The sequence below is a fragment of the Tursiops truncatus genome, chromosome 5, assembly GCF_011762595.2.
Source record: "Tursiops truncatus isolate mTurTru1 chromosome 5, mTurTru1.mat.Y, whole genome shotgun sequence".
Taxonomy (NCBI): Eukaryota; Metazoa; Chordata; class Mammalia; order Artiodactyla; family Delphinidae; genus Tursiops; species Tursiops truncatus.
The window spans coordinates 80765259-80779381 of NC_047038.1; the positions used below are offsets into that span (position 1 = coordinate 80765259).

General features: G+C 31.3%; 1 protein-coding gene across 1 annotated transcript in view; it reads left to right on the forward strand.

The window, feature by feature from the left end:
- ADGRL3 (adhesion G protein-coupled receptor L3) overlaps window positions 1-14123 on the forward strand; it is an 874918-nt gene that overhangs the window by 841957 nt on the left and 18838 nt on the right. Inside the window, exon 22 of the mRNA XM_073805306.1 lies at window positions 373-469. Coding sequence (XP_073661407.1) covers window positions 373-469 — 97 coding nt within the window. The remainder of the gene's footprint in view (window positions 1-372; window positions 470-14123) is intronic.

Sequence of the window (14123 nt, forward strand, 5' to 3'; positions counted from 1 at the left end):
CCCATTCCCATAAAAGTTACAATGAAAATAATTTGTTTTACCTTAGAAATTTAAATTATTAAATTCTATCTAGAGTACATTTCTATGTATCTTCATGTTTAAATTGGTATAGTATGTTACATTTATTCCTTTTAAATAGCTATAATTATTTCTGGCATAGGCATTTAAGAACACACTTAATGAGAACCAATTATTATCATTAATTTAGTTCCTGATGTTCTTATGCTACTGTACTACAAGCATGTAGAAGTTGTATATTTGCCAGATGCCAGAAATATAAGCCTCATACTGTAATAGAAACAAAAAAGAACATATGTGTGAAAATTCACAGTGTGGTGAGCGCATTTCCTTTTTTTCCTTTCCCTCCTCCAGAGCCGAATTCGTAGGATGTGGAATGACACGGTCCGAAAGCAGTCAGAGTCTTCCTTCATTACTGGAGATATAAACAGTTCAGCATCACTCAACAGAGGTAATTAGAAATAAGTTTTCATATTCACTCTTTTTTGTGATTACTTTAAGAAGTTCTTAAATGCATTGCTGTATTTGCAACTTCTGGACCTTGTTCCATGTGATAGGAATATTGCAAGGATATAAAACCTGGTTGAGTGTAGTAGTGTGTTCCATTATTCATAAGCCTTTTTGTTTTTTCAATCCAGAATTTTCAGGAGATCTTTTCTGAAAGTAAGTTAAAAAGTGAGAAACTTCTTTCTCTAGTCATCTGCCACTGTTATAAACTGGTGAGCTGTCAGGCCTCATTGGAAGCAGTGAAAATGGGCAATTATGTAGCTATATAGTCTGCTAAACATCATAGAGTTCCACATTACCCCACGTATAGAGCAATTTCATAGTCTTTGTGGAAGTAAAATTATACTCTCTAATACATACTTAAGGCAACCTGTGTATTTGGGGAAAAATCCCACCTAATCTTAATATCAAAAAGATGTGTCCAGATAATATTGGATATTTAAAGATACAGAAGAAAAAACCCACTATATATAAATCTTATATATATATAAAATGATTTTTTTGGTGTGTATGTGCTTCTGGTTAAAATGCTTCTGGGGTATCATTTTGGTTTTGAAAATGAAGTTCCCTTAATCTACTATTTTGTTTGTGGTTGATCTTTTTATTGCCTCTGTCTCTCTCTTTCTCCCTCTTCTCCCCCTCCCCACTGTGTGTGTGTGTGTGTGTGATTAAAATTAAATTGACTACAGTAAAAATGAGTAGATATAATGTTTGTGGAGAGCTAGAGTACACTACACTCTGTACAGGGAAATCTTTAGAATACACTTTTATCTGGGGGGTGGTGCTTCTATGAGCACATTCTAATTGCACTGTCCTAAAACAGACATTTTTTAATGCATATATTCAGTGGTTATTTTTATGATTGACATTGTTATTTTTTTTAGCCTCTAAGCTAGAATTATTTGTTTGTCCTAAACCTGTTTCTGAGAACTTTCTGTTATATTAAATGCTACTTAGAAACAATTTAATAATTATGGTTTACGATTAAGAAAGATTCAGATGCTGGTGCTGTTAATTACTTTTACTCAAGTAAGTTGCATCTTATTTATATAAAAGAAGTTACAACAAGTAGTGTCTAAGTTGAATTTGATATAGGGATTCATCCATATTATATTTAATTTTGATTGATTTACATACTTTTATTTGTGGTAGTGATATAGTTAACTATAAGCTAGTAATGATATTAAATTTTCTACATCACTTTTGCTTAAGTTAAAACAGTGAGTGCAAATATTCCTCCAAATCTGAAGAAAATACATTAAAATAAAACAATTACCTTCTTTTATTTTGTTTCATTTTTAGTTTATTTTACATAATATCTCTTAAGTATTCTTCTCATTTTAAGTTTAGTTTTACTGGTTAGTTTGTGAAAATTTAAATATGAATACTTTTAACTTTCTGACATACTTCTTAAACCACAGAGAATAGATTACTTACACATGCCTCCAAAGTTTAGGAACAAATTTGCTTTCATAGTGACAGATTTTTCTTTTTGCTTTAAATAATACATAGAAATAATACATAGAAAATTTACAGTATGTTCCTTTAAGAAAACTATCCTTATTAATAAGATTTATTATTAGAAGTATCTTGCACCTAACGGTCACAGCTGCCATAGGATAAGTGTCATTTAAACAAAAGATGAGATTTAATTTTAATGAGGCACTGTTTATTCGCCTACTGTGAAGACAGATAAAATATGTAAAATAACTATTTGGTTTAGCATTATGATCTAAATTTATGTAAAGATAATAAGGTATGCAGCTTTATTAAAAATTATTTTAAATGAATAATTTTTATGACCTTGATTTTTAAGGTCAATCACATTATATAACATTGCTGTGCCCTTTTTAGTTCCTTCTCAGAAAGTTCAACTTGGAATATGTGCTATGAGGATGACTAGGTCAATTTGAAATATATTTATAGAAAATAATATTTTATATTGTCTGATTATATGTTTAAGTCTGTTTTTAAAATCTTTAGCTCTAAAGGATATTTCTTAAAGTTATTGAAGAAAGGATATAAAATTTCTTGTAACATCCAATAAGTTACTTTGATGATGGCTTTGGGGAGGGGGTTAAATTGAATTTATGACTTGTATGTTCATGCAGTGATCTTTTCCTTCAGCATATATATTCTTCCTTTCACTCAGTGACTTTAATGGTGGTAGACATCATAGTAATCTTCCTGCTCTCCTATATTAATTTCCTAGTTCCCCTAGTCAGAAACTCCTTATTTTATTCTCATCTCATTATTTTTTATCTTAGATGAGTGCAGTATTTTAAAATTTTATTTCTTCATATTATATCTCTGAAACTAGTCTTTAACTTCCTTCTTTAATCTTGTCTTATTTCCCAGGGTCCTATCCTCCCTGCATTCAGGCGTGTGTGTCATATTTAGGTAGGTGGCATCCAAGATTCACCTTTCCAGATAAACAGTTCAGTCACCTCAGCAACATAATTATTCACATCTATTTATTCAAAAAATTATATTCCCTATTATTAAAATAAAATGTTAGGCACTGCATTTTTATATCTTCCTGTACAGTATTCTAACTTCACATTCATTCTTAGTTTCTTACAGCTGCAATTTTTTTTTTTAATTCCAACTCCATTTTCCTTTCTTTCTAACAGATACATTAAATCTCTTATGTTTGCTTTTAGAGTACTTCTGACCTTTGAAAACTACAAGAAGTTGTCTAAAAATTAGTCCTATTTTCACTTCAGGTTTTCTTTCCTATTCATAATCACTGCTCAATTCATCAAAAGAATAATTATTTTAAAATTCTGTACGTCTTATCACCTATTCTTCCAAACAAGAATCCATCAGTATCATCTTTGGGATTCATTAAGAATAAAGCATCTACCATGCAGTGCAGAAATCTTTCTCAGTGGTTTTTATTTTTTCAAATCATCTCTAATATTCTGTTCTTGAACCAGCTTGTTACATCCTGTGTATCAGTTTACCTGTCCAGATTTCCCAATGTGATAAATTTGATTACTATTGGGATTTTACTCCTTGTAATCAAGCAAGACCTTGGAACATTTGTTGATAATTTTCAATTTATGTAATCATTCTTATATATTCTCTTTGGGATTTTGTTATTTGGTCACCTCATCTCTTTAAAAACTTTCATTACATTGCCCTTTGAATATATTTATGAAATGTTTTCCAGGTGTTCTCTATACATTTTCAAAAATTTTTCTTCTGCTGACTTGTTTGCTACAATGCTACACACTCATACGAAGCCAGAATTTCTTGAGGGCAATACCCAATACTCCAGGGTTACCATCAAGTTAACTTCACCAATGCCGCTGTATACACAGGTAGAAGGAGCTTTTTGAGAGCCCTAAGGTGATGGTTGATTACAGAGAGTTTCAAGGAAAGTTAACTCTTATCCAAACCCAAGTTTCACAAACCCCACAGGAGGGTTTATTCATTTGTTCATTTAAACATATACAATTTGCACATACCTCGAAGACAGTCCTCAATCCCCAAGCTCCTCCCAGGCCAATAGAACTCTAATCCAAATTTCTGGAAGCTCTAAGTTCCTGATAGTAGTAGAAACGATTTGCAGCTAAGGTAATCTTTTTCACCTGTATCCCCTACCCACAATCTCTGCTAGCCAAACAGCATTCTGAGCTATTTAGATTAACAATACCTATAAAACTTTAGTTTGATCCAAAAATGAAGCATTTGGCGAGAAATTTCTCTGGTAGTTCAATTAATTGTTAAACATTTCCACTCTTTCTGTAGATTTATGTGGAAATTGGGATTTTTCTGAAATGAGACTTTACTAGGCTTTATCATCATGAATAATATAATTGCATTTCCCACTTTCTTTTTTTTAATAAGTTGAATTGACATCAGAAATTTCAGTTTAAAATCAAGGTTTGCTAGGTAGCTGCTGCCAATATGGTATTGCTATATGAATTACCAAAAGGTGGCCCCCCTCCCAGCTGTGGATTGCAAAAATGTGCCGCATCTGAGTGGCAGAATTAGCAGAAAGGCATTTCTCCTTCTGCAACAATGACTTGGCCGGCATTGTGGGGTTTTATTTCCCCTACCTCCCATTCTCCATCTTACCAACCTCCCACACAAGTTAATGCAATATAGATTTTTATTCATGGAGATCTGACCAGTAAAGCTATATTTATTTAAGCCATATTTAAGTGTTATATGGCAGAAGAATGTGTAATCTGTAGTTGTTTTTTGCATAGAAGTTTTGAGTAAGGAGTTTTAACCCAGTGACTTTGGGTAAATTGCTTAACTTCTCAGTGTCTATGTAATAGGGATATAAACAGTACCCACGTCAGAGGGACTCTGAGAGGACTGAGTTAATATGTGTTAATTGCTTACAACATGCCAGGGACATAATAAGTACTATTATTATTCTATTCAGAAGTTCACTTATATTTTCTAACAAATGAAAACTGGTCCTTGCCAGTGCTCTCAACAATGTTATTAAAATTCATCATTCACTACCAAAGGTTTCTTTTCCTTTGTATTTCCTAATAATAATAGGTGGGAGGAATTAAGTGGTTACCTGAATGTCAAGTAAAAGAAATAATTTACCTAAAATGGTGCTCCCCTTGATGCTAACAAAAGGAAATAAACTCATAAAACTGAATTATCTCTTTTAAATTAGAAATTAAATGCAAATTACATCTGCATAGTTGTACTTTCCATTTTTGATTTGTAACTATATTTTAGCAATGAGGAAATAAAGGTACAATATTTCTTCTCCCTACCTTAGATAATGATATAAACAAGCACTACCTTCTCTTTCCTCCAAGCCCTCCTACCCTTCAGAGGTTTAGAGAACACTAGTTAGACAGGCCTGCTAAATAACCCGTTATGTAGCAGAGTAGGGATGTGACTCATTCCCTTTTTAAACTCATATCTTCTCAGAGCCTGTATTGTCTTTCCCAGGAGGCTGGTCACTGGCACGGATGAAACTTCACAATAAATCACCTGCTGTCTCATTAATATTCAGGCTACTAAACATATTTTGTTTTTATGTTTTTAAAGAAAAATACAAGTGAAAAGGTATAAGTGGTGTTCACCGCGATTAATGATTTCTATAAATTAAAGCTACTAGGGTGAACACGCAAACTCATTCACTCCATTTTATTAATGTTAGTAAATATAATTTGGCTTATATGCCTAAAGTGTCATATTGCCCCAAAGCCTTGCTGTTTTGAAGGATTATAAAATCATTTGTTATAAATATTAACCAGATTCTAATATAATCTGACATTTGTCAAATTTGCAGAAACAGTTAATCATATGCCTAAGAGTACTTCTTGCATAGCTAACAAATCAGACTAGGCTATATAACAAATTATTTTTTGTTTTGAGAAAGTATTACAATGATATGAGCACAAATATAATAAGTGTCCCATGGCATGGAGAAATTTTTCATTTGACATTCGCCATTATATTTATATCTAGTATTTTTTGACCTTTATATTCTTGATTGTAAATGAGGCAACAGTGATTTCTGTGTTAATTTCTTTCCTTTGTATGTGTCCTCAATAATCAGAAAATGTACAATAAAATAAGGATATCTTCTGTTTCAGGAAAATCAGTTTAATATACAAAAGCAAAATAGGTACAGATTTTAAAAAGTGAGTTGCTGCATCAAATAGATAATTAAACAATACTACTAATACCCTGATTCCTAATTCTAGGAGACCAAGTAACTTTCAGAATGAACTTTTCATTGTAAAATGGAATATATTAAATATTGATCTCTAGTCAATCTGGGGCAAATGTTCTTTCTGTAAATTGTTAGCAGGAACTGAAAAAGAAAAACTTTTAAAATGCTTGCCCAGTGAGTCCTTCTTATGTTTTGTTCTTAACTTTGTCTCTTTGTTCGGAATCCTTGAAATCATCCAGCCTCTCACAGTCAACTACACAATATTAAAAATGGTTTTATTATTATTATTATTATAGTTTTCAAAGATCCCTTCACAAAGGCTTATTTATGTAGAGTAGATTTCTCATTTTTATGATATATTATCTTACTGCCTTTATATATAGTTAGCAGTATCTCTTACCTCTTTGTTATAAATCAGACAAGCCACAGTGGGTTACCTTGATAACTTCTAAATATGGTGCTATAGAACATTTCCAATTGGTTTTAAAATATTACTGTTTTGTATAAGTTGCTGAGAATGTAATTTTTTTTAGAAAACAGTATCTTTTTTGAGAACTAAATGTGAATACTACAACTTATCTTCAGAAATTAGTGGTATTCTTTTCTCTGATAGAACACAATGTGCCTCTTTATACTCTTGGTGAAGTTGGGATTTCTCCTTTAGTGTGTGTAACTATCATTTACCTGTTTTACACTGTTCATTATTTATTATCCATTAACTTTATATCCATGAAGAACCTGGGTTTTCTGGCAATTTGTCCAAAATCACATGGCTAATAAAGAACACAATCTAAATTCCAAACGACGGCTTTCTGACCACACAGCCCTACTTACAATAATAAAAATGTTCGTTATTTTCTTATGATGACAGCTTTACATGAAGCTTGCTGAAGACTAGAATTAGGTTTCCAAGAATGTATTTCAGAATGATTTTTATCACCTCATGGAAATAAGATATTCTTAAAGCACAATTATTCACATCTTTATTTCTTAATTTCCTTGATGTACTATTCATTTCTTTCCACTTTATTTTGTTATAAGTGCAATTCTTTAGAGTGGATTCATTCATCCTATTTACTTAGGGAAGGAGAAGCTTTAAAATATTGTGAATATATGGGGAGATGGATTGACCAATAACATTTTTTTACAAAACTATTTGATATCAAATATGCTGAATTACTATACATAACTGTTCAGTTGTAGGACTTAGATTGCAAGAATTTTATAATCATTCTTTTCTCCTGGAAGTTCTCAAATACCAAAAATCTCAAGATATTTTATTAGTAGAATCCTTTTATCTTTAATTTTTAATTTCTTATATTTCAGTAAAAGGATAAATATTTTGGTCAGAGCAAAGACTGTGTTTAAAAAATCTGGTAAATAGCTTCTGCCTATAATCATTTAGTAATAGAACCAAAAGTATAACTTTCCCAAATCTCTGTACTCCTGAATTTGATATTCCTTGAAACTGTGTCCTCTGTCAGGGCAATATAATAATGCCTAGAACAGATAGGAAATTTATTTGAGTTGACTTCAAATAGGTAGTGATAATGTTATAAATTAAACTTCTTATTACTTTTATGTGCTAATTCCAGTTTTTTAAAAACTATGAAATGCCTTATAATTCAAATTTTAAAAGCAAAAAAAAACTGGACTGTACCTCTCATCTGGAAAAATATTCCTACTGTATTATAAGCATAAAATTGTGATGCTATAAATGCGGTATATAATAACCAAAGTTAACTAAAAGTCATCACTTGTTCAGATTATTTTTTTCTAAGAAATAGATTATATTAACCTATATCTGCTATTTGAAAGTGAATAGAAGTTAGTTCATTTACATGAAAAATTAAAATATGGAAATAGAATATATGTTTAGCATAAGAAGGTCTTAGAAAAAAAAGATACTTAAATACCAATAATTGTGTATTATCCAAGATAGCCCCTGTTTATTGCACACTGAGACTTGCACTTTATATAGTTCAGCCTTATATACTGCATGCCATTTAAAAATAAGTGTTTATGTGATAGGCTCTCCTATAATCTTCATAATAGACTTTCCTCATAGTTTATTATTATAAGGAATGTGGGTGCTTTAAAAACTAAAACAAGTTACCCATCACATTCATAGTAATATATAACCCCAGAAAAATCACTGGAGAACTAAGAAAGATTTAAAAGGATATACAGATTGAAGGAAGACAATTAGTCTTGATGTAGAAAAATAGAAACAATATGTTTCCTGAAACAGTCTCAGTCTAAACAGAACAGAGCTGGTTATGATTATATGACAAAATAAGCCTTCTCTGAACAACATAATCAAGAATCTCTTTATTCATAGATATCTTGTTTTAATTCATATCTACTTTTCTCTCACATACTTTTTTTCAAATAAATTTCCAAATATAAAATTCAGGTTTTAGCTGGTATAGACTTTCTGCATACGAGTTTGTAAAATTTGTACAATATAAGAAAATATACCAATAGAGGGCAGAGAAGTATATGAAAAGTCATATTTTCTTCAAATTGGTAAATTATTTTATATTGTTAAGTAGTTATACTTTCCTTTGTTCTGAGGTTTGTTTTATTCAGCAAAACTTCACAAGCAGTGTGAATTTACAAATAAAATGTAAAGCAGTGTGTGATTTACAAATAAACACAGCTGTGGGAATGACTACATTCTTACTAGAAAGAAATGGAATTTACTGCTATTTTACCTGTGGATAAGCATACTTGACCCATTATCTTTGGGCTCAGTGTTCTTTGTTTTGAGTACTATGCCAATGTATTGAAAATATCCAAGTTAAAAGCACACAGAAATACATGACTTTGACCACAAAAAATGAGTTTTACAGATGAATGACTGAGTAGTATAGGTTCATCATTTCTACTTGCAAATCAGCCACTCTCTATACTGTAAAACAAAGATTCGTCAAGAATTATGATTTCTAAGCCTACCACTGTTGTCTAGAGCAGTCAGAAAACATAAGAGCTCTGAGAAACTTCTTTTTCAATAAAAAACAATAATGAGTATCTAATGGTATCAGTTTCTCCATTGCAGCACAACCGGGTTGTGTTGAATTTCAGGGCAAAAAAAAAAAATGTATATACATAAAATAATACTTTAAAGCTTTTAGAAGAAAATATACTTTAGATTTTAGGTTAAAGGAGTTCTTGAAAACAAAGATCATAAATTATAAGAAAAAGACAGATAAGAGTCCTATCTCAAAATTTAAACAGTACTCAAAACAGGTGAGCTACTGGAAGGAGGTGTAAACAATACATATAAAAAACAAAATGTTAATGCATATATTGTATCAATAAATAATCAATAAATAAAATTCAACAACCTAATATGTATGTGGGCAAAAGATAAGAACAGGCAATTCACAGAATAAGAAACCTTTACAACCAATAAATATATGAAAAATTATTCCATCTGTCTGGTAATCAGGAAAATGCAAAGTATAACAGTAATATGAGATACTTCATACTCTATCAAATTGGCAAAATGTCAGCCTGACAATACCATGTCCTAGCAAGAATTTAAGAAATATACACTGCTTATGGGACGTGTGAATTGATACATACATATTTGACAGCATTGTGGCAATATGTTGTAGAATGAAAATGTGGACCACATATGACCCAGGAATTTTACTTCTAAATGTTTATTGTAGAAAAACCCATGTATCTGATGAAGAAGACATGTATAAAGCAAATTAGTGCAAAATAAGGGAGAACAGAATACGTAATTTCTAGGGTTCCCAACTCTAAAGCTTTGAATTTACATAATGAAATAGAGGCAACACCTCTGCCTTCAGAATATTTCATTTTATACTGAACTAACAATGACCCGATCTGTACTCTGGAGAAGACATGTCATTGAAATCCATATTAATAGATTCCCAGTGAATGAATTAGCTATTAAAAGAAACTGAAGTATCCCTGAACCATTTGAAAGAAATTTAATAGGCAGGTTGATTAAAATTTAATAGCTGACTTGTTGGCTATTAAAAGTGCACAGTGTGATAAATCAAGATGTCAGCTCTTCAATTTATGACTTTAGAAAAAAATGATGAAAAAGATTTTGGCTTTCAATAAAGCATTTCTTTGACACTTTGTAATTTCATTAATTGTTTGAATAAAAACAGTAAAAAATATAAAATTATGGTTTCTATGGCTTTAAAACTTGTATAACTTTTAAGGATAGTATGCAGATTATTTTAGCTTTGTTTATTATTATAAACAACTTGGTCTTGATTAATATGGCTGTCTCTATTTTATAAAGTAGCCCTTTAAAATTGAACTAATCATTGCTTACACTGGCTTTCTGTAGATTGCATGTGTGCTGATATTGTTTTGTTACATAGAAAAGCAAAAAATAGGAAACAAAATATTTAAAATAGAAAATGCCTATTGAATCAGTTCTCCACAGTTCTAGAAGTCTCTTTTATCTATTTACTTTTATTTTTGTTTGTTTATTTATGTTATGTGAATTAATATGTGAATATGAAAATAAAATAATTGAACATTACAGAAAAGCATATTATAAAAACGTAATGCACTCCTATAAGGCTCCTAATAAAATTTTGTTGAAACATATTTTTGGGAGAGGGTGCTAAAAAATGTTTGAAAATCGCTGATATAAATATGTTTAAGAAAAACTATCAGAGTCATGTGTGACCTTGAATAAATTATGAACATCTCTGGACCTGCGTTTCTTTACATATTGAGCGATGATAGTAGATTAGATAAGATTAAAATCTTATTCCATTGTAAATTCTGGATTATAACCTTTCTCCATTATGTTATACTGCAATTGATTAGGTGATACTTACATACATAAGATATATTTTGGGTATTCTGAATCATTTTTTCCAGTTTTCTTGTTTATATTATAGGTCACTCGCCAAAGAAAGAGACATGTCTTTTTTCCCGTATACCTCTTTTCTTAAATATTGAAAAGGAAATAAAAGCCTCAGGACCCTTTCACCGGAAAGAAGTACAGGCATGTGTGTGCACAACGGAGCACACAAATATACACCAAAAGCATTTTACATACAATTTTAAGGGTTTCACAACTTCATGGATACCATCTCCTGGTGAAAGATTCCTTGCCTTACACTGAAGTTAGTATTCTAATTCTATAGAAAATACCATCATTAGTGAAATTATTTTTACTTGTTACAAAATGAAGTCTCTGCTTTCGGCCAAAATTAATGTGGCCCAAAACAAAACAAAACCCAAGCACAAAGCTGAAAACAAAAGCACAAAGTCATCACTCAGTAGTAACTCTGCTGTGTGTATAACTCTGACTTGTATGCTCAGTCGATATATATAATGAAAATGACTTCATAAAAGAAAAATATGTCAAACCAAAGGAGAGAGAACCATGAGGGAATTAAGTGGAGGATGAGGTACATTAAGAAAGAAAGAATCATCCAGGTAAAGCTATTTTATTGAAATAAAACAGAACATTTACCATGTTACATGTTTATACATAAAAATTTGAAAATTGACGTATATTGGTATGTGACTATTAGAGAATGGTGTATTCACTTGGTTCATTAGATCACCGAGGTCTTAATTTATAAAACTTTGCCCATTCAATATGATAAAATAAGAATATAACTACATTTTTTAAAAAATGAAGTGTGAGGGGCGAGCAGAGTGATAGTTCAAGTTATTTTAAGAGCTTTTCAGTATACTTTTGTTAGCCTGCTGTCAAGAAGAAACGTTGTTTGAATTATGTTTCTGAATGATATAATATAGATTCAAGTGAGATCCAACTGTCACCTTGTTTCAGATCTGTTCTTTACTTCACAGTTTCAAAGCAGGCAGATCTGCCTTGGAATTTCAGTCCTCAATTACATGTTCACATTGAACTGACCTAGGCAGTGCTGTCATTCAGGGCCTCCCAATGTCAAAACACCTATTTTATTTTCATAAGGAAAGAAATGTAGCAGTTTTGTGGTAAAAACTACACATTTGAAAAGTGTACTCATTATTCCATTCAAATTTCACTCATTTAAAAACTTTTATATCAAAAACATCAGTCTTCAGGTATAAAGTTAAAAGAAAAAAAACCTCTTCTTAAAATGATTATCTGTGATTTTAAACTTAGTCTTTTTTCAGTAACTTACTGTCTTACAAAAAAATCATCAGAAAAACTTCCCTAAGTTTTTCAGTGTGGAATATGAAAATCCTCTTTTGCTTTCTATCATGCTTTCACCAGAAATAAAGATTTTGTGCTTGGTCTTCTGTCGATAGCCTTGTTAATGATTCACATATGTTGAAATTCAATGTTAATTCCTTTTCCATGGTTTTATGAAAGAGCTGACCCTTGTTTCTGATAGCAAATATGCAGGTATGACTAGACTGTAGCCAGGATTTAAGGACTCAGAGAATTAAAGAACAGCTATTTTTCACAGCCACCTTGAGCTGTTTTACCCTATTTTAGCTTTTTTGAGTAATGGCAGGTTGTACTGTTTTTTTCCCCTCTAATTAATATCTTCAGTTAGTATTCAGGTAGCATTTTCTATTTCCAAATAATTATATGAATGTTTATCTTTGCTTTAAAAGTTTCAGTATTATGGCCACTGGTGTAGTATTAGAAGGAAATAAATCACATTAGAAATTAGACAAATGGCACTCTTCAAAAATTTACTCAAAATATAAAACTATTCATAATTGATAAAATGACTTTAGTTTTCGTATTTTCAGGATGCCATGGATTTCACATAAATTTTTTCTTTAATTAAGGAAATATTTATTGTGCTCTAAGAACTAACCTAGACATGCGGTATAGAGCAGTGAAAAAACAAAAACCCTATGTATTCCCTGTTTTCCTGGGGTTTACATTCCAGTGAAATTAGCACATAAACATGCTTTTCACATACATAGGCTGTAACTACCTCCCAGCATCAACTGATTTGTGTCTTCAAACTGACTAACCAGTAAGCTTAACTTTTCAGCTGAAAAACAGTGACAGATGGTCTGTAAACACTGATCTTCTTGGAAGTCTTCAGCAATTTCACAGCTATTAGAAGGGAAGTTTACAAATCAGAAGTTAGTTGGAGGTAAGAGAAAGAGGCAGGATGGACAGAACCTTGGAAAATAGTATCAGAATTCAAAGTGACCCTATTAAATTGGAGAAGCAGCTAGAAGCAAACAGAATAGACTTAGGCAAAGACAAGTGAAATGCAGTGCAGCTACAGAGAAAAGACAAAAGTAACTGTGCACATAAAAGATGAAGGTAGACAGGTTCTGTGCAGGTTTTTAGGAAAAGATCTAGGCATTGGCAACAAGCAGGTTTTTTTAGCACAGACGGTGCTACCTTTAAAAAGTATAACTGAAATGCCTAAATGTGAGTGGGTACTGTAGGAAACACTTTCTAGGAAAATTGCACTTGTTTGGCATGCCAACAGGAAAAATGGCCTCTTGAGGTCACAGCAAGCTGTGAGTGTCCATTAAAAATTATTAACTTCTTACACTAGGTGAATCAAATGAGGGATAATTGTTCAGTTATTCAGACATCTCCCTCATTCTTTCAAACTAGCAAACTCATAGAGCTTACCCATAACCTTACATTCTTTGCAAAACATTAATCACCAAACTTTACATCCTGCTCTGTAGTTCCTGTGACTGAGCCCTCACTTGTGTTATAACTCTCCACTTTCAGGACTAAATCAGTTTCAGTGACACTAATTATGTTAGTTTTAAATGGTATATGAAGTATAAAGATGAGCAATAGTTAAAAAGAAGCTTAATTTAAATAGTGATTCTTTTTCTATCAGGAAAAAATGTCCTTAATACCAAGGATAAAAAGAAAACTGACTTTATTTTTGTTTTAAATTGTTTTAATGTGTTTGTGTGATTTTAGATTTAATGGCAGGTAGATCTCCAATCATGTCACTCATTAGGGCTGTAGATT